The sequence below is a fragment of the Oncorhynchus keta genome, chromosome 14 (genome assembly GCF_023373465.1).
Source record: "Oncorhynchus keta strain PuntledgeMale-10-30-2019 chromosome 14, Oket_V2, whole genome shotgun sequence".
Taxonomy (NCBI): Eukaryota; Metazoa; Chordata; class Actinopteri; order Salmoniformes; family Salmonidae; genus Oncorhynchus; species Oncorhynchus keta.
Window position 1 is genome coordinate 11485691 of NC_068434.1, and position 22500 is coordinate 11508190.

Here is a 22500-nt window from a genome sequence, read left to right on the forward strand (position 1 = left end):
GATTGAATTCACAAATGCTTTTGACTGTTTTTAATATTGACCATCAACCAAAAACACAGCATCTATATGCAACGGGAATATTATAAACGTGAAATAAGTCTTTGTTCTGACTTTGATTTGGTCAAAAACACACAAATATCAAATGAAAACAGTCTGATCTCAACAAAAGCCAACCTAACTAAGAAATTAATTTCATTGGTTGCCATGGTGAATAATCCAATAATAATTGGTAGGACACATAAAAGGAAACATCAAAGGAATCTCTAAATGAAAATACTGGCAGACCAATAAAATGTCCTTGTATAGTAGTAGATTAATTCTTATGGCTGGGAGACGCTATTTCCACGTTTGGATGAAAAGCATGCCCAGAGTAAACTGCCTGCTACTCAGGCCCAGAAGCTAAGATATGCATATTATTAATAGATTGGGATAGAAAACACTCTGAAGTTTGTAAAACTGTTTGAATGATGTCTATGAGTTCAACAGAACTCAACAGAAAAATCCAACTAGGAAGTGGGAAATCTGAGGTTTGTAGTTTTTCAAGTGATTGCCTATCCAACATGGAGTGAAAATTTGGTCCGATTGCACTTCCTAAGGCTTCCACTAGATGTCAACAGTCTTTGGAGCATTGTTTCAGACTTGTACTGTGAAAGGGGAGTGAATAAGAGCTATTTGAACCAGGGGTCTGGTTGAAAGCCTTTAGTTTAGTCACGCGCGCGGCCTTGAGCACGAGCTCTGTTCCTTTTCATTTCTAAAGACAAAGGAATTGTCTGGTTGAAACATTATTGAAGATTTATGATAAAAACATCCTAAAGATTGATTCTATACATCGTTTGACATGTGTCTACAAACTGTAATATAACTTATTAAACTTTTCGTCTGGACTTGGTGCTTGCGCCTTGTGCATTTGGATTACTGGACTAAACACGCGAACAAAAAGCATTTATTGTGGAACTGGGATTCCTGGAAGTGCATTCCGATGAAGATCATCAAAGGTAAGTGAATATTTATAATGCTATTTCTGACTTTATTTGACTCCACAACATGGTGGGTATCTGTATGGTGGCTGAGCGCTGTACTCAGATTATCGCATGGTGTGCTTTTGCCGTAAAGCTTTTTTGAAATCTGACACAGCGGTTTTATTAAGGAGAAGTATATCTTTCATTCTATGCACAACACTTGTGTCTTTCATCAACGTTTATGATGAGTATTCCTGTAAATTGATGTGTCTCTCTGCAAAATCACTGGATGTTTTGGAGGCAAAACATTACTGAACATAACGCGCCAATGTAAACTGAGATTTTTGGATATAAATATGAACTTTATCGATTTTTTTTATTGTGTAACATGAAGTCCTATGAGTGCCATCTGATGAAGATCATCAAAGGTTAGTGATTCATTTTATCACTAACCTTAACCTCATTTTATTCATTTATATTTTTTGTGACTCCTTTCTTTGGCTGGAAAATGGCTGTTTCTAGTTAGAAATGTAAAACTTAGTCAAAACTTTTTTTGTAAAGATTGAAGTCTATTGTCCTGCTAATAGCCCATCATAGAAACTTTGCTCCCATAACGTTTAGGCCTGAGGTAGGTTATAATAATCCATGCCTCCTGGGCATGTTTAAAAGACCAATGGTTATGGGTGGAGTTAGAATTTTGTATGTCAGAAGTATTAAAATAAACCAATGTCGGCCTTTAAATGCTTTATTATCCAAATGTTTAAAGTGCGTGTGGGTGACACAGAGAAGGTATTTAGACAGGTATTTTCATCAAGGACACGTTGTTTGCAGAGTCCACAAACAGGAGGTGGAGTTCCAGAGCTCACAGGTGTGCCTGGCATGGATTGTGACTCCATGTCATTCCTCACTCTCTTCAACGCGTCATTCTCCGCCTGACTCTCTGCCAATGACGTGACTCTCTGCCAATACCACCTGGCTCTGGACCAATGCATCAGCTGATTCATTTTACAATCACGGGCTTCAGTTAGAACAATATGGCGCTGTACAACGGAGTACTGAGGCACTGGTCGAGAGTACTGTAATCCTAAACTACTAAGTGACTGCAAGTGAAGAGCAAAATAATTTTAACATTTCCAAATAAAAATCGGATTGATTTACCAAGACCCCATTCAGTAATAATAATAATCGTTGGTTAACAAATTGGCTTTCGGAACACATTAGGAGGCAGCTTCAGTATATCTTCAATATAATCATTAATTTAGAAGGTTAAACCTTTTAGGCCTGCAGTCAGTTATAATAAACGGAAAATTGCTTCTTAATTCATAAACTATGTGCCATGGAATCGGTATATATTTTTATGAATCACGATTTTCTTTAACCAATTTTGGTCTTTAATGCAGGGTCGACCGACAAGTTCCTTACTTTTCCCCCATTTTTAGAGAGAGAGAAACCAAAAGCCCAATGTGCCTATTTTTCGATAATCATCACTCCACATGTCAAGTGAAATTCCCCCATTGTATTTACTCAAGTTCTCCCTCCAGGACCATCAACCGTTTTTTTGTTGTTGCCTGATGCAGGACATTTCTTAAAGGGTCACATTCAAATAATATGATGTGAGGCAGGCAGTTAAAACAAGTATTTAATAAAGTATTTGTACAATGAATGCTTTCTTCCATTTTCAGTGCTTAGTGAGAAGTGTTGACATTTTGAAATGTCCTATCGGCGAAGGAGAAGGCTGAAGGATGTTTCGGGGACGTTGTCAACCCCCACTCAGCGACAGAGTAGTGGGGCTTTTTCTGACAGCCCACCTGTAATAACCTCAGGAAAGGGAATGGCGTGGATGCTGGCCGGAATGTGATAGAAGGAGAGAGAGAGAGAGAGAGAGAGAGAGAGAGAGAGAGAGAGAGAGAGAGAGAGAGAGAGAGAGAGAGAGAGAGAGAGAGAGAGAGAACACTGTGGACACTTACTATGACTCTTCCTGACATCTGTCTAATCAACCAATCAACCAGCAGCAGCAGAACAACAACACATTTCCCTCACCTTAGCCCATTGACAGCACGGGACACCTAAATGAGTGGTGACTATGCAAAGTATTACAAAAGTTATAGGGGAATGGGTCAATTCTTTAAATATTCAGAAAACTCTAATATCCCACAGGGAAAACTTCGGGCGGGTATCCCCTCTGAAAGTCCAATGTGTTGAGAGTGGAAGAGAAAGGGAGGGAAAAAGGTATCAAGCTTAACCGTTTGCTATGAAATTCCTTCTGACAAATACTGAGATTTGAGGAAATAGTAGCTGCAACTGGTATAGAGTAAACTGTTGGCAGTGCCTTCATCTTCTATAACTCCTGGAAACCTGCAAGAAGGAGAGATCCCACGCTGCCACCAGGGACAGACCAGGACCAGAAATAAGCCCAGGCATTTCTAACACACCGGCCCATTGTTTCCCCTTGAGGCCCACATTATTAGCCAAATAATTATAATTTTGTGCAACAACTTTTTTTTTGACAGGCCTACTAGTTTAAAGCAGGACCAGCCCATTTGGCATTTGCCCAAACTGCCCTATAGCCAGACCGCATTATCTTCCAAGAGAATTCTCTTAGATTATAGTCACAGACGTGTATACCCCACCACCCACCCCTCCAAGCAGATACACTTTCGGCCCTGAAAGAACTTCACTGGACTCTATATAAACTGGAAACCATACATCCCGAGGCTGCATTTACTGTAGCCAGGAATTTTAACAAAGCTAAACTGAGAACAAGACTTCATAAATTCTATCAGCATATCGAATGCGCGACACGGGCTGCTAGCATTCTGGATTATTGGTACTCTAACTTCCGCGATGCATACAAAGCCCTCCCCCGCCTTGCCTCTGCAAATCTGACCATGACTCCATTTTGTTGCTCCCAGCCTATAGACAGAAACTAAAACAGGAAAAGCCCATGCTCAGGTCTGTCCAACGCTTGTCTGACCAGTCGGATTCCACGCTTTAGGATTGCTTCAATCACGTGAACTGGGATATGTTCCGGAATAGCCTCAGACAACAACATTGATGTATTCGCTGACTCGGTGAGCGAGTTTATTAGCAAGTGCATCAGAGATGTCGTACCCACTGTGACTATTAAATCATTTCCTAACCAGAAACTGTGGATTGATGGCAGCATTCGGGCAAAACTGAAAGCTTGAACCACCCCTTGCAATCATGGCAAGGTGAACTGGACACATGACCGAATACAAACAGTGCAGCTATTCCCTCCGCAAGGCAATCAAACAAGCAAAGCGTCAGTATAGAACCAAAGTAGAGCCGCAATTCAACGGCTCAAACACGAGACGTAAGTAGTAGCATCTACAGTCAATCACGGACGTCACAGGAAAGCTCTCCTCTGTCTGGGGAGTGTTTATCAGCAGCACTAGCTCCTTCTCTCTGCTGCCTCAGTCTCTCCAGGTTAGGAAAAGGAGACCCCCTCTCTCACTGCCACTGACAACAACTGGTGCAGCAAATTGTTTACGGCTGCAGAAAGCTGGTGGCCCATTACTACAATAATTTGCACCAAAGGCGCATTTCTCTCTCCTCCCCTTCTTTTCAAGCGTACCTTTATGAGTCGGTATCTCAGGCCTGCTAGGGATTTCTGGGTTCAAACCACTCTCACCAATTGCCAGCGTTTTTATTCCATTACGCGCTAGCATGTCTCCTGAGGTTTGAGCAGGAATTCCGGGCCCGGGTGGGTGGAATTAATTGGTCATGTTCCTACAACTGTGGATTAGAAACAGCAGCCCTCGTAAATTGTACAGAAGCACTGTTTTTTGGGGAGAGTGGGGGACTTTGCCTGCCTGGTGGACTAGCGCTTGCCAAAGCTCTTTCTCTCTCTTTCACTCTTTCACTCTCTCTCTCTCTCGCTCTCTGTCCAATCAAGGAAGTCATTTAAACATAGCAAGATATTTCTCTTTGTTTCAATGTGAAACTGCTATACTCCTCAGATATCTTTGTTAGACAGATGTCTAACCTTCTAGACTAGAAAAGTTTGGAGTACACATCTAACCTTCTAGACTAGAACAGGGTGGAGTATACATCTAACCTTCTAGACTAGAACAGGGTGGAGTACATATCTAACCTTCTAGACTAGAACAGGGTGGAGGATACATCTAACCTTCTAGACTAGAACAGGGTGGAGTAGTACTATACATCTAACCTTCTAGACTAGAACAGGGTGGAGTATACATCTAACCTTCTAGACTAGAACAGGGTGGGGTATACATCTAACCTTCTAGACTAGAACAGGGTGGAGTATACATCTAACCTTCTAGACTAGAACAGGGTGGGGTACTACTATACATCTAACCTTCTAGACTAGAACAGGGTGGAGTATATATCTAACCTTCTAGACTAGAACAGGGTGGGGTACTACTATACATCTGACCTTCTAGACTAGAACAGGGTGGGGTACTACTATACATCTAACCTTCTAGACTAGAACAGGGTGGGGTATACATCTAACCTTCTAGACTAGAACAGGGTGGAGTATACATCTAACCTTCTAGACTAGAACAGGGTGGAGTACATATCTAACCTTCTAGACTAGAACAGGGTGGAGGATACATCTAACCTTCTAGACTAGAACAGGGTGGAGGATACATCTAACCTTCTAGACTAGAACAGGGTTGGGTACTACTATACATCTAACCTTCTAGACTAGAACAGGGTGGAGGATACATCTGACCTTCTAGACTAGAACAGGGTGGAGTAGTACTATACATCGAACCTTCTAGACTAGAACAGGGTGGGGTACTACTATACATCTAACCTTCTAGACTAGAACAGGGTGGGGTATACATCTAACCTTCTAGACTAGAACAGGGTGGGGTATACATCTAACCTTCTAGACTAGAACAGGGTGGAGTATACATCTAACCTTCTAGACTAGAACAGGGTGGGGTATACATCTGACCTTCTAGACTAGAACAGGGTGGAGTAGTACTATACATCGAACCTTCTAGACTAGAACAGGGTGGGGTACTACTATACATCTAACCTTCTAGACTAGAACAGGGTGGGGTATACATCTAACATTCTAGACTAGAACAGGGTGGGGTACTACAATACATCTAACCTTCTAGACTAGAACAGGGTGGGGTATACATCTAACATTCTAGACTAGAACAGGGTGAGGTACTACTATTCATCTAACCTTCTAGACTAGAACAGTGTGGAGGATACATCTAACCTTCTAGACTAGAACAGGGTGGAGTATACATCTAACCTTCTAGACTAGAACAGGGTGGGGTATACATCTAACATTCTAGACTAGAACAGGGTGGGGTACTACAATACATCTAACCTTCTAGACTAGAACAGGGTGGGGTATACATCTAACATTCTAGACTAGAACAGGGTGGGGTAGTACTATACATCTAACCTTCTAGACTAGAACAGGGTGGGGTATACATCTAACATTCTAGACTAGAACAGGGTGAGGTACTACTATTCATCTAACCTTCTAGACTAGAACAGGGTGGAGTAGTACTATACATGTAACCTTCTAGACTAGAACAGGGTGGGGTATGCATCTAACATTCTAGACTAGAACAGGGTGGAGTAGTACTATACATCTAACATTCTAGACTAGAACAGGGTGGGGTAGTACTATACATCTAACATTCTAGACTAGAACAGGGTGAGGTACTACTATTCATCTGACCTTCTAGACTAGAACAGGGTGGGGTACTACAATACATCTAACCTTCTAGACTAGAACAGGGTGGGGTACTACTATACATGTAACCTTCTAGACTAGAACAGGGTGGGGTAGTACTATACATCTAACCTTCTAGACTAGAACAGGGTGGAGTAGTACTATACATCGAACCTTCTAGACTAGAACAGGGTGGGGTACTACTATACATCTAACCTTCTAGACTAGAACAGGGTGGGGTATACATCTAACATTCTAGACTAGAACAGGGTGGAGTATATATCTAACCTTCTAGACTAGAACAGGGTGGAGTATACATCTAACCTTCTAGACTAGAACAGGATGGAGGATACATCTAACATTCTAGACTAGAACAGGGTGGGGTATACATCTAACATTCTAGACTAGAACAGGGTGAGGTACTACTATTCATCTAACCTTCTAGACTAGAACAGTGTGGAGGATACATCTAACCTTCTAGACTAGAACAGGGTGGAGGATACATCGAACCTTCTAGACTAGAACAGGGTGAGGTACTACTATACATCTAACCTTCTAGACTAGAACAGGGTGGGGTACTACTATACATGTAACCTTCTAGACTAGAACAGGGTGGGGTAGTACTATACATCTAACCTTCTAGACTAGAACAGGATGGAGGATACATCTAACCTTCTAGACTAGATCAGGGTGGGGTATACATCTAACCTTCTAGACTAGAACAGGGTGGGGTAGTACTATACATCTAACCTTCTAGACTAGAACAGGGTGGGGTACTACAATACATCTAACCTTCTAGACGAGAACAGGGTGGAGTATACATCTAACCTTCTAGACTAGATCAGGGTGGGGTATACATCTAACCTTCTAGACTAGAACAGGGTGGGGTAGTACTATACATCTAACCTTCTAGACTAGAACAGGGTGGGGTACTACTATACATCTAACCTTCTAGACTAGAACAGGGTGGGGTATACATCTAACCTTCGAGACTAGAACAGGGTGGGGTACTACTATACATCTAACCTTCTAGACTAGAACAGGGTGGGGTATACATCTAACCTTCTAGACTAGAACAGGGTGGAGGATACATCTAACCTTCTAGACTAGAACAGGGTGGGGTACTACTATACATCTAACCTTCTAGACTAGAACAGGGTGGAGGATACATCTGACCTTCTAGACTAGAACAGGGTGGGGTATACATCTAACCTTCTAGACTAGAACAGGGTGGGGTACTACAATACATCTAACCTTCTAGACTAGAACAGGGTGGGGTATACATCTAACCTTCTAGACTAGAACAGGGTGGGGTATACATCTAACCTTCTAGACTAGAACAGGGTGGGGTACTACAATACATCTAACCTTCTAGACTAGAACAGGGTGGAGGATACATCTAACCTTCTAGACTAGAACAGGGTGGGGTAGTACTATACATCTAACCTTCTAGACTAGAACAGGGTGGGTTACTACTATACATCTAACCTTCTAGACTAGAACAGGGTGGAGTAGTACTATACATCTAACCTTCTAGACTAGAACAGGGTGGAGGATACATCTAACCTTCTAGACTAGAACAGGGTGGGGTAGTACTATACATCTAACCTTCTAGACTAGAACAGGGTGGAGGATACATCTAACCTTCTAGACTAGATCAGGGTGGGGTATACATCTAACCTTCTAGACTAGAACAGGGTGGAGTATATATCTAACCTTCTAGACTAGAACAGGGTGGAGGATACATCTAACCTTCTAGACTAGAACAGGGTGGGGTACTACTATACATCTAACCTTCTAGACTAGAACAGGGTGGAGTATATATCTAACCTTCTAGACTAGAACAGGGTGGAGTATATATCTAACCTTCTAGACTAGAACAGGGTGAGGTACTACTATACATCTAACCTTCTAGACTAGAACAGGGTGGAGTAGTACTATACATGTAACCTTCTAGACTAGAACAGGGTGGGGTACTACTATACATCTAACCTTCTAGACTAGAACAGGGTGGAGGATACATCTAACCTTCTAGACTAGAACAGGGTGGGGTAGTACTATACATCTAACCTTCTAGACTAGAACAGGGTGGAGGATACATCTAACCTTCTAGACTAGATCAGGGTGGGGTATACATCTAACCTTCTAGACTAGAACAGGGTGGAGTATATATCTAACCTTCTAGACTAGAACAGGGTGGAGGATACATCTAACCTTCTAGACTAGAACAGGGTGGGGTACTACTATACATCTAACCTTCTAGACTAGAACAGGGTGGAGTATATATCTAACCTTCTAGACTAGAACAGGGTGGAGTATATATCTAACCTTCTAGACTAGAACAGGGTGGGGTACTACTATACAGTACTGTACCTTGTTCAAGGTGTCTTTCCAAACACAACTTCCAAGTGAGGACGTGTGTGTGTGTGTGTGTGTGTGTGTGTGTGTGTGTGTGTGTGTGTGTGTGTGTGTGTGTGTGTGTGTGTGTGTGTGTGTGTGTGTGTGTGTGTGTGTGTGTGTGTGTGCGGGCGTGTGCGTCGGTGTGTGTCGGTGTGTGTGTGACTCCTGTGTCCTTTCTCTCTCCCAGTCCCTAGTGGTTGATGTTGTACTTGTAGGCTCAAAGTCAGTCTATAGGTATTTCATCAAGGATAGCAACCTTTCAATGGCAAACGAAGACGGAGGCTGGAGCCCACAGCTCAGCAGTACTCCGCTCAATAACAGAAACATTTGCTTGCACATTGCTTAGCAAATTCTTTTGGATGTACCACTGTCTAAGGGCCTAACAAAGAAAGGCAGCGAAAGCACACACAATATAATTTGTCTATCTCTGTGTTCATATTTTCAGTCATAAATCCTCTGGGGAATGAACAAACTGAATCAAACATGATGCCTCCTTGTAAAAGTTCATTACCAGAATTTAACCCCCCATAAAAAAAGACCACCATCAAAACGCATCCCTTGGTTTGTTGAACTTTCACAATATGGGACTAGAAACAATTCCCGTCCCTCTTTATCACGCTAAAGTGAAACGTTGGCTTTGAGAGCAATTTCTATCCAGATCCAACTTTAGGAGGGCTCAGGAGACGTAAAGACACACACTATGCGATTTGCTTCAGGGATGTGGAGTGTTCATCACCGTCTATATTCTGGTGCAAAGATTCATGGGAGATGGTGTTGATTTTCGTGTGCACTGTAACTCTAGAAGAGGGAGACGTTACAGCGATGCTTTTGTTGTTATTGAATCCGTGAGCCGACAAGGTAAAACATCTGCTGATGTGCCCTTGAGCAAGCCACTTAACCCTAACTTGCTCCCTGGGTTCTGGTACTACTATGGCTGACTCTGTAAAAGAAACAACTTTCTGGCGTATGTCACATTAAAACATCTTCATTTTTCGTCATCTCATAACACTCTCAAATATCAAATGATATCAGCTGACACTGTTTAATAACTCCTCTACCTTGGCCTGCTGTTGCGTAACAACTTGTTCTATAAGTTCCTAATTTAGAACATTCTGTTGCCACAGAAACACCTCTCAAAACTTTGTGCTGTTGAACAGCGCCATATCTCCCCACATGCTCTTACACTGCTCAGCAGGGCAACTATACTAAATGGGTGTTATATATGCCCAATCTTAAAAGGTGCAATATGCAAAGAAACGCTCTGCCATTTCCTGGTTTAAAAAATTCTAATAGTTTGCCTAATTTCAATTGATGTGACAAAACAAGCATTAATTGTGTATAGAATCATTGTACCATCTAAACAGCTGTGAAATATATTTTTCATCACCAAAAATATTGTATTTTCAGCTGTTTGAAGCTGGTGTACAAAACCGCAATTAAAAAAAACACTTTTTATTTAACGAGGCAAGTCAGTTAAGAACAAATTCTTATTTACAATGACAGCCTAGGAACAGTGGGTTAACTGCCTGTTCAGGGACAGAACAACAGATTTTGTACCTTGTCAACTCAGGGATTTGAACTTGCAACCTTTTGGCTACAAGTCCAACGCTCTTACCACTAGGCTACCCTACCCAACGGTAGCACTTGAGTGTGCAATGCTGCAATAGAATGACACCATTCTTTAATACATCTCATATGAAATGTGATAACAATAGTATCCTTAATTAGCATTGAAAAAGTTAATCTTCTCTCATTTTTATTTTATTTTGTTTAACCTTTTTTTAAACTAGGTTATTTAAAAAGAATAATATCTCACCATAATTTCTGAATCACACTTGTAACATCTGTAGGGTAGACTGTGGTTTGTCAATATGAAACCATTTAATTCACTTTCCACGAACCCATACTGCCAGTGCTAGCCCATAGCAAAATGTTTAGCTAGCTAATGTTAGCATATCCGCTAACTAGCACAACATAGCTAGCTAGCTAATGACATGGCACTAACTTGGCGGGGGGAGGGGCAGGTAGTCAAAACACGCACATACACTGGCAAAGACTTTCAGCTGGCAGACAGACAGACACTGGAAGACATTTCTGAGTGACAGAGCAAGGGCTTGAATAGGCGCTTTGTTGCCAATTTATTGTGGTACTTGAAAAAAATGCCTGGAACGTAAAATAACGATATTAATCAGTTCCCATGCTTTTAAAATAATGGTTCTGTTTTTGAACTAGTATAGATCACTTTCGTTCCAGGTTCTGTTTTTCTTTTCCTCAAAAAATTTACTTAATTTTCCGGTTTTCACAAACGAGTTCCAACCCCTTTGCTGAAGTACTGAAATTCTAACAAAGGAACCTTGTTTATTAATCGTGTCTGAACAATTTGAGAACATGAGTTTAAGTAGAATCATAAGTAAACATGTAGGAAACTTTATGCTGAAGTACTGAGATTCTCACAGAATAACGTTGTTTCTTAACGTTCTATTTGAGAACATTCCCAATGTCACACCAGTTGGAGAACGTTCCTAGAACATTACCCAAAGTGAAATTAAATGTAATCATGTTTGAACTTTTAGGTAAATGTTCTGTTAATAAGGTAATAAAAGTTATTTGTAAAGTTCCTTAAAGGTGCTGAGAATGTCCCAAAGCCAAGCAACTATCCCTGCACCATTCCCAGAACGTTGTGGGAAAGTTGTATGCAAAATAACCATAGGACAACCTCACTCTCACCAAGCGCTAAGAAACATATGGTTCTCAGAATGTTCTGTGTTAGCTGGGTATAAAGAATCTCGTGCCATATGGAACACGGCCCTACCGCGGTTTGTCCTTCCTTGTTTTCCCAATGTATTTCTCACTGTCTGAGTCACCCAAGGCTTGTGCCATGTTTAGTCATGTTGTATGACATTCATGTGTTTTTACACCACTTTTCCATTCCCGAGAACTGAAGGTAAACAACGTTAGAATCATAGTCGATGTCATTAGAGAACAAACACTTCTTCTCACTTCTCTCTGTCCGTTTCCCACTGGACTTTATAGACATTTCTCAACACTTATCTTGGAGCAGCTAGGTAGCTGGGCAGCTGGAGAACGGTTCAGTGGCTCGGATGGAGACGCTGGTGTTTCTGTGTGTCGGTGGATGTCTGCTACTGTAACTCACTGAGAAAGCCAGTCACGCCCAAAGAACTCCACCAAGCACTAAACATATGGGGAGACAGGCACAAACACAGACGCAGACGCACTGCCCACAGGACTGGCTGGCTTCCTTAGGGCCTCGCTTCCTGATTGCTATGCACGCACACGCATCAGCAGTGGTGACAGAACAAATTGCTGGCCTCTGAAATGTCTGGTCTAAGAGAGCTCAGTTTGTCCCGGTGCTTACGGCCTGCCACAGAGCTGATCTATTGAAGGAGAAAGGCTTGATGTGATGGTGAGCTAAATCATCGGCAAGAGAGTTTGTGACCCTGTGTGTGTGTGTGTGTGTGTGTGTGTGTGTGTGTGTGTGTGTGTGTGTGTGTGTGTGTGTGTGTGTGTGTGTGTGTGTGTGTGTGTGTGTGTGTGTGCGTACAGTGCGTCCTCTGCTTTATCACAGATCGAAAAAGGTTCCCAGCATCTGCCGATAAGTCACTGTTTAAGTGCCCTGCTACGGTAAGAACAACAAATCACAGACACAATTAATATCCTCAATTATGTGTATGGACTATACATACCACCCCGGAGCTTTTATGGCTAAAACATTGATCACCATTTTCCAACAACAAAGTGCACATTTATTTATCGCCCTAAAGTGTTACTCTACCAATGATTAAACAGCCTGTTGGCGCTTGGAAAAAGGGTGGGGGGGGGGGGTAAATGGGTCTCACTTTATTTCCATTGCATGGAAGGGAATGCATTTGCTCAGCAAGGTTGCCTGCCAGAAAGCATTTTAATCTGAAGTGGAGATTCTTATAGGACAGGAGAAAGGATTTAGTTTGATTTGAAGTACAGGTAATCGCCTGGGGTGGATGGATATCACTCCTGATCATGTGCAACACAGTTGTAGCTGGTGATAGAGACAGAAACAGCGACTTGGGGCGACTGCTAGAGCCACGGTCACGTTCCAGGCTGACGACATTGTGGATGTTACGGCCAACCGTAAAATAACCCCGAGCGAAGACTGCTCTCAGGGAGCGCTCACAAAGTTTGCTTGCACATGCAGTGGGACAAATTAACCAATGGCAAAGCCACGCTCTCCTCATTTTTAACATGATCATATAGGAAGAACGTGTGGTCCAGTCAACCGTAGAGGGACAGTCGGTCTGTCCTCCAACACGACTGAATGAAAGAGGTCCTCTGTGGGAAATCTAGGATCTGAATGGAACAAAATAGGCACTTTACAGTTGCTGCTTAAAATCATACCCTAAGTCCTTTCTTCGAATTTACAACCAACTCCAACTTCCAAAAAATGACATTATTATGTGTATTTCATTCACAGTTCTCTCTGTCGGATCTAAAGAATTTCAGTGTCGACTCAGAGTCAAGCATTCCTACTGTGGACCTGCAACCCAGTGAGTAGAGTTGGTAGTCAAAGTGGACGGGCATAGCATTTATCCAGACCTAGTGAGTTGTAACATCCCTGTGAGTTCCCAGTGCGAAAGCCCTATGGAGGATATGAGACAAGACTGTTACTGCCATCAGAGCCCCCTCTCTCCACTTTTTCCCTGATCTCGCTCCCATTCCCCGATCTCTCCTCTCTCTCTCCCTCCCTCTTTCTCCCTAAACTCTCCTTCTCTCTCTCCCTCCCTCTTTCTCCCTAAACTCTCCTTCTCTCTCTCCCTCCCTCTTTCTCCCTAAACTCTCCTTCTCTCTCTCCCTCCCTCTTTCTCCCTAAACTCTCCTCTCTCTCTCCCTCCCTCTTTCTCCCTAAACTCTCCTTCTCTCTCTCCCTCCCTCTTTCTCCCTAAACTCTCCTTCTCTCTCTCCCTCCCTCTTTCTCCCTAAACTCTCCTTCTCTCTCTCCCTCCCTCTTTCTCCCTAAACTCTCCTTCTCTCTCTCCCTCCCTCTTTCTCCCTAAACTCTCCTTCTCTCTCTCCCTCCCTCTTTCTCCCTAAACTCTCCTTCTCTCTCCCTCCCTCTTTCTCCCTAAACTCTCCTTCTCTCTCTCCCTCCCTCTTTCTCCCTAAACTCTCCTTCTCTCTCTCCCTCCCTCTTTCTCCCTAAACTCTCCTTCTCTCTCTCCCTCCCTCTTTCTCCCTAAACTCTCCTTCTCTCTCTCCCTCCCTCTTTCTCCCTAAACTCTCCTCTCTCTCTCCCTCCCTCTTTCTCCCTAAACTCTCCTTCTCTCTCTCCCTCCCTCTTTCTCCCTAAACTCTCCTTCTCTCTCTCCCTCCCTCTTTCTCCCTAAACTCTCCTTCTCTCTCTCCCTCCCTCTTTCTCCCTAAACTCTCCTTCTCTCTCTCCCTCCCTCTTTCTCCCTAAACTCTCCTTCTCTCTCTCCCTCCCTCTTTCTCCCTAAACTCTCCTTCTCTCTCTCCCTCCCTCTTTCTCCCTAAACTCTCCTTCTCTCTCTCCCTCCTTTTTTCCTGATATCCCCTTCTCTCCCTCTCTCTCTCTCTCTCTCTCTCTCTCTCTCTCTCTCTCTCTCTCTCTCTCTCTCTCTCTCTCTCTCCCTCTCTGTCTCCCTCTATCTCCCTGATCTCTCCTTCTTTCTCTCTGATCTCTCTATTTCCTTTGGAAAGGGCCACACACTGTCTGGCTAAGTAAATAACTGCCCCGGTCCCATCAACAGTTTCACCTCGGTCCGGTCCCCAGCCAAAATCAGCACATTACCTGCCTTTCATGGGGCTCGCAGGACTAGTCATGTGATGCCGACGGAGGAGAGCGGCGTAGAGAATTTACGAGACCGTCAGGAATCTCCCCCAGACATCCTGCTTTCCAGACTACTGAATGAAACTTGAATAAATTCTGCGTTATATTAGACCTTAAACTATCCGATCTGTTTGACTATCCTGTGTGCTTTTATGGCCTCAGAGTGACCCATCCGTCACAATGACCACTGTCTCTCCTGTTGACCTCCAGACAACCCCACTAAGCCCAGGGAGAGGGCAGTATTTTTCAGCTATAGAGCAACAGAGAACACGTTCTACAGGAAGCACTGGGACCACATTCACACACACAGGAATATTGTTTGTATAATTTGTTGTAATGTTGTAATATTGTTGTATTATAAATGTGTGTGACAATCCTTGTCTGTCAGTGTATCAGTGTTGTTCTACTTGTCATGTTTTATTTTTTTGTGGACCCCAAGAAGAGTAGCTGATTCTTCTGCAAAAGCTAATGGGGATACAAATAAACAAATACATAAATCAACGTGTCTCTCTCTTCTGTTAGCGGCATAATTTTGACCGGTTGAAGGTGAACCCCTTTCAAACTCTCTTACTTCTTCCTTCAAGTGCTGGTCCTTCACTCTCAATGTACATTCCAAATGTCAACCTATTCCTTATATAGTGTACTTCTTTTGACCAGGGCCCTCAAGGGACTGTACAATCAGTATTATTACTGGCCAATCAGAGAGGGGACTGTACAATCAGTATTATTACTGGCCAATCAGAGAGGGGACTGTACAATCAGTATTATTACTGGCCAATCAGAGAGGGGACTGTACAATCAGTATTATTACTGGCCAATCAGAGAGGGGACTGTACAATCAGTATTATTACTGGCCAATCTGAGAGGGGACTGTACAATAAGTATTATTACTGGCTAATCAGAGAGGGGACTGTACAATCAGTATTATTACTGGCCAATCAGAGAGGGGACTGTACAATCAGTATTATTACTGGCCAATCAGAGAGGGGACTGTACAATCAGTATTATTACTGGCCAATCAGAGAGGGGACTGTACAATCAGTATTATTACTGGCCAATCAGAGAGGGGACTGTACAATCAGTATTATTACTGGCCAATCAGAGAGGGGACTGTACAATCAGTATTATTACTGGCCAATCAGAGAGGGGACTGTACAATCAGTGTTATTACTGGCCAATCAGAGAGGGGACTGTACAATCAGTATTATTACTGGCCAATCAGAGAGGGGACTGTACAATCAGTATTATTACTGGCCAATCAGAGAGGGGACTGTACAATCAGTATTATTACTGGCCAATCAGAGAGGGGACTGTACAATCAGTATTATTACTGGCCAATCAGAGAGGGGACTGTACAATCAGTATTATTACTGGCCAATCAGAGAGGGGACTGTATAATCAGTGTTATTACTGGCCAATCAGAGATGGGACTGTACGATCAGTATTATTACTGGCCAATCAGAGAGGGGACTGTACAATCAGTGTTATTACTGGCCAATCAGAGAGGGGACTGTACAATCAGTATTATTACTGGCCAATCAGAGAGGGGACTGTACAATCAGTATTATTACTGGCCAATCAGAGAGGGGACTGTATAATCAGTGTTATTACTGGCCAATCAGAGATGGGACTGTACGATCAGTATTATTACTGGCCAATCAGAGAGGGGACTGTACAATCAGTATTATTACTGGCCAATCAGAGAGGGGACTGTACAATCAGTATTATTACTGGCCAATCAGAGAGGGGACTGTAGAATCAGTGTACAATCAGTGTTATTACTGGCCAATCAGAGAGGGGACTGTACAATCAGTATTATTACTGGCCAATCAGAGAGGGGACTGTATGATCAGTACATCAGATTCCGATTCAGAGATTCAGAGACTGGCCTGGTGATTGAAACTTAAGCTTCGTCTTCTACAAGCCATTCCCCCTTATAAACTACGTCCTTCAGTGAAACCTCTCAGTGTGTGATAGGGCACTGCTGAGACTCAGCAGGGGGGGATGTGCTGACGTGTGTGTGTGTGTGTGTGTGTGTGTGTGTGTGTGTGTGTGTGTGTGTGTGTGTGTGTGTGTGTGTGTGTGTGTGTGTGTGTGTGTGTGTGTGTGTGTGTGTGTGTGTGTGTGTGTGTGTGTGTGTGTGTGTGTGTGCGACTCACATGCGATGCGTACGTGGGCTTTACGACTCTTGGTGGTTCCTGCAGAGCTCCAGGCTACACACTGACACCAGAAGTCCTCTGGCCCAAACAGTTCATCTACCTGCTGCCGAAAGATCTCGATGCTGGCCTCACGCACCACCAGTCCTGCACAGGGGAGGGAGATAATGGCGTCAACACCCACAGTACACTCTCTGAGAGGAATATTCAGTGAACATACGCTAAATCTGTTTGGATACTCTGGCCATACAGCACATAGATACACATCATTGAGAATACATGGCCAATATATTACATTACACATTGAGATTACATGGCCAATATATTACATTACACATTGAAAATACATGGCCAATATATTACATTACACATTGAGATGACATGGCCAATATATTACATTACACATTGAGAATACATGACCATTATATTACATTACACATTGAAATTACATGTCCAATATATTACATTACACATTGAGAATACATGGGCATTATATTACATTACACATTGAGATTACATGGGCATTATATTACATTACACATTAAAATTTCATGGCCAGTATATTACATTACACATTGAGATTACATGACCATTATATTACATTACACATTGAGATTACATGGCCAATATATTACATTACACATTGAGAATACATGACCATTATATTACATTACACATTGATATTACATGGCCAATATATTACATTACACATTGAAAATACATGACCATTATATTACATTACACATTGAAATTACATGTCCAATATATTACAGTACACATTGAGAATACATTACCATTATATTACATTACACATTGAGAATACATGACCATTTCATTACATTACACATTGATATTACATGGGCATTATATTACATTACACATTGAGATTACATGGGCAGTGCATTGATAGTATTGTTGGAATGGCACTGCAAGTATGCAGTAAAATCATTACGAGACTTTGGGACCGATTTGGTTACACATGTCAAGCCTGATTTTAACTTCAACAGCGGTAAGAGCCAATGTCCATAGTGAGACCATGTGGACCACCCAAACCTGTAAATACAGTACAGTGTTAAACACAAAGAATGTTCTTTCTCTTTCCTTGCTACCACTCCTCTTCCTCTTTCCCATGTATCTTCTGAAACCACTGCACTGAATTACCAGGGCTTTAAGTAGCAGATGCAGGGGGGCGAAGGAGGGAGCAGGGAGGGAGGGAGGGAGGGAGGGAGGGAGGGAGGTGGAGGGATGGGTGGAGGGTGGAAGAGAGGGGGAGGTGGAGGGAGGGAGAGAGAGGGAGGTGGAGGAAGGGAGAGAGAGGGAGGTGGAGGGAGGAAGAGAGATGGAGGTAGAGGGAGGGAGGGGTGGAGGGAGGGAAGGAAAGAGAGGGAGGTAGAGGGAGGTGGAGGGAGGGAGGAAGAGAGAGGGAGGTAGAGAGGGAGGGAGGTAGAGAGGGAGGGAGGGAGGGAGGGAGGGAGGGAGGGAGGGAGGGAGGGAGGGAGGGAGGGAGGGAGGGAGGGAGGGAGGGAGGGGGGAGGGAGGGAGGGAGGAGGGGGAGGTGGAGGGATGGGTGGAGGGTGGAAGAGAGAGGGAGGTAGAGGGAGGGATAGGGATGTGGAGGGAGGAGGAGAGAGGGGGTGGAGGGAGGGAGAGAGAGGGAGGTAGAGGGAGGGAGAGAGAGGGAGGTGGAGGGAGGAAGAGAGATGGAGGTGGAGGGAGGAAGAGGGAGGGAGGTAGAGGGAGGGATAGGGATGTGGAGGGAGGAAGAGAGATGGAGGTGGAGGGAGGTAGAGGGAGGGAGGTAGAGGGAGGGATAGGGATGTGGAGGGAGGTAGAGAGAGGCAGGTAGAGGGAGGGATAGGGAGGTGGAGGGAGGAAGAGAGATGGAGGTGGAGGGAGGTAGAGGGAGGGAGGTAGAGGGAGGGATAGGGATGTGGAGGGAGGGAGGGATAGGGAAGTGGAGGGAGGGAGAGAGAGGGAGGTAGAGGGAGGGAGAGAGAGGGAGGTAGAGGGAGGGAGAGAGAGGGAGGTGGAGGGAGGGAGAGAGAGGGAGGTGGAGGCAGGGAGAGAGAGGGAGGTAGAGGGGGGAGAGAGAGGGAGGTGGAGGCAGGGAGAGAGAGGGAGGTAGAGGGAGGGAGAGAGAGGGAGGTAGAGGGAGGGAGAGAGAGGGAGAGAGAGGGAGAGAGAGGGAGGTGGAGGCAGGGAGAGAGAGGGAGGTAGAGGGAGGTAGAGGGAGGGAGAGAGAGGGAGGTAGAGGGAGGGAGAGAGAGGGAGGTGGAGGCAGGGAGAGAGAGGGAGGTAGAGGGAGGGAGAGAGGGAGAGAGAGGGAGGTGGAGGGAGGGAGAGAGAGGGAGGTAGAGGGAGGTAGAGGGAGGGAGAGAGAGGGAGGTAGAGGGAGGTAGAGGGAGGGAGAGAGAGGGAGGTGGAGGGAGGGAGGTAGAGGGAGGGAGAGAGAGGGAGGTAGAGGGAGGTAGAGGGAGGGAGAGAGAGGGAGGGAGAGGGAGGTAGAGGGAGGGAGAGAGAGGGAGGTAGAGGGAGGTAGAGGGAGGGAGAGAGAGGGAGGTGGAGGCAGGGAGAGAGAGGGAGGTAGAGGGAGGTAGAGGGAGGGAGGTAGAGGGAGGGAGAGAGAGGGAGTGAGAGGAAATCACTTGGCTGTTTATTTCAGGTTCAGGAGATTTACACAGACCCTTTATAACAATCGGGCTCCTCGGCAGGGAGTCGGAGCTCCAGCTTAGTGCTCATGCAAAATTCAAACTACAGCCGTCAAGGTGGAAGAGCCAGGAGGAAGACTGCTGTAACACATAGATCCTACTCTAGAGTAACAGTGCTGTAAAACAGAGATCCTACTGTAGAGAAACAGTGCTGTAAAACAGAGATCCTACTGTAGAGTAGCAGTGCTGTAAAACAGAGATCCTACTGTAGAGAAACAGTGCTGTAAAACAGAGATCCTAATGTAGAGAAACAGTGCTGTAACACAGACATCCTACTGTAGAGAAACAGTGCTGTAAAACAGAGATCCTACTGTAGAGAAACAGTGCTGTAAAACAGAGATCCTACTGTAGAGTAACAGTGCTGTAACACTGTGGGTGTGTGTGTGTGTGTGTGTGTGTGTGTGTGTGTGTGTGTGTGTGTGTGTGTGTGTGTGTGTGTGTGTGTGTGTGTGTGTGTGTGTGTGTGTGTGTGTGTGTGTGTGCTGTGTGTGTGTGCGCTTGCGTGTGTGTGTGTGTGTGTGTGTGTGTGTGTGTGTGTGTGTGTGTGTGTGTGTGTGTGTGTGTGTGTGTGTGTGTGTGTGTGTGTGTGTGTGTGTGTGTGTGTGTGCGCGCGCGTGCGTGCGTGCGTGCGTGCGTGCGTGCGTGTGTGTGTGTGTGTGTGAAATAAGGTAACAAGGAGAGAGAGCAGAAGAGAAAGAAAAGATTGGGAGAGAGAGACAGGGTAGGAAGAGAGGAAAATAATAGAGATAAATAATGTCCTGGTACAGAGAGAGACAGTAGACAGACAGAACAAGGGGAACAGGGAGAGATAGAACAAGAGGAGCAGAGAGAGACAGTAGACAGACAGAACAAGAGGAGCAGAGAGAGACAGAACAAGAGGAGCAGAGAGAGACAGAACAAGAGGAGCAGAGAGAGACAGAACAAGAGGAGCAGAGAGAGACAGAACAAGAGGAGCAAAGAGAGACAGAACTAGAGGAGCAGAGAGAGGCAGAACAAGAGGAGCAGAGAGAGACAGAACAAGAGGAACATAGAGAGACAGTAAACAGACAGAACAAGAGGAACAGAGAGAGAGACAGAACAAGAGGAGCAGAGAGAGACAGAACAAGAGGAGCAGAGAGAGACAGTAGACAGACAGAACAAGAGGAACAAGAGGAGCAGAGAGAGACAGAACAAGAGGAGCAGAGAGAGACAGAACAAGAGGAACAAGAGGAGCAGAGAGAGACAGAACAAGAGGAGCAGAGAGAGACAGAACAAGAGGAACAAGAGGTGCAGAGAGAGACAGAACAAGAGGAGCAGAGAGAGACAGAACAAGAGGTGCAGAGAGAGACAGAACAAGAGGTGCAGAGAGAGACAGAACAAGAGGAGCAGAGAGAGACAGTCCTAGAAGTCATGACAGTCAAAGCCAGTACACACAACGGGCCCAGAGATAATCCATGGTGCTGATAATACTAAAACGTGTTGTATTCTCCACAGGAAGTCATTTATTAGGGAATGGAGTCGTGCCACTCTGAGTTTGGGCTTTCTGTGCTTCTACTGCTCACACACACGCCAGGAGAACAAAATTGCTGAATGGCATCTCCAAATGGGAACGTCTGAATTCTGAACATTGAAAACACCAACAGGAACCACTGGAGCTTTACATTACAGGTACAGACATCCTCGACATCAAACTAAGTCTGAAAACACAAACTTGAGGAGGGCCCCATAGATTTGCCACAGCTTTCAAGATGATATCTATAACTATCATGGTTTTGCCGCATATTCTAACTGCATGGGAATTCAGTCAATTCAGTCATCGTTTTTGAATGGGCAAAAAAGACAATTGAACCACTTCTCTCGCTAATCAACCACTTCTTTACGCACTTGCACAGCGTGTGCATGAATAAATAAGAAGAGCAGGCAGCTCGTCTCGCAGACATAACTGAAGTCTCTGCCTTTCGAATGAAAGGCTGGAGGTCTCTTTGGAGAATACAGAGAGAGAAACTATGGTAAACGAACTCAAAGGATGTTTTGAATACGATCACCAGCGGGTCAAAGGGGGCCTTGAGGGAACAGAGAGAACTTAAGAGCCTTTTGGCACTATTGTTTTTATAAGAACCTCACACAGACACAAAGAGAGGACACACAAAGGAGAGAGAGAGAGAAGACATAGATACTGTGGATCTCCTCCTGTGCAGTCACAGTCAGCTACAGCAGAGAGAGAGAGAAAGAGAGAGAGAGTGAGAGACAGAGACAGACAGAGACAGAGACAGAGAGAGAGAGAGAGAGTGAGAGGCAGAGACAGAAACAGAGACAGAGACAGAGACAGAGACAGAGACAGAGAGAGAGAGAGAGAGAGAGAGAGAGAGAGAGAGAGACAGAGAGAGAGAGAGAGAGAGAGACAGAGACAGAGACAGAGACAGAGACAGAGACAGAGACAGACAGAGAGAGAGAGAGAGAGTGAGAGACAGAGACAGAGACAGAGACAGACAGAGACAGAGACAGAGAGAGAGAGAGAGAGAGAGAGAGAGAGAGAGAGAGAGAGAGAGAGAGAGAGACAGAGACAGAGAGAGAGAGAGGGAGACAGAGAGAGACAGAGAGAGACAGAGAGAGACAGACAGAGACAGACAGAGACACAGAGAGAGAGAGAGAGTGAGAGACAGAGAGAGAGGGAGAGAGAGAGAGAGACAGAGACAGAGACAGTGCACAACAGCCAGAGGGACAGAGACCAAGAGTCTCTACTGTGTGAGAGAGATGGTTATTT

At 44.4% G+C, this 22500-nt stretch overlaps 1 protein-coding gene across 1 annotated transcript in view; it reads right to left on the reverse strand.

The window, feature by feature from the left end:
* Positions 1-22500, reverse strand: part of unc5ca (unc-5 netrin receptor Ca) — a 344115-nt gene that overhangs the window by 149171 nt on the left and 172444 nt on the right. The window contains exon 3 of the mRNA XM_052461104.1: positions 17053-17196. Coding sequence (XP_052317064.1) covers positions 17053-17196 — 144 coding nt within the window. The remainder of the gene's footprint in view (positions 1-17052; positions 17197-22500) is intronic.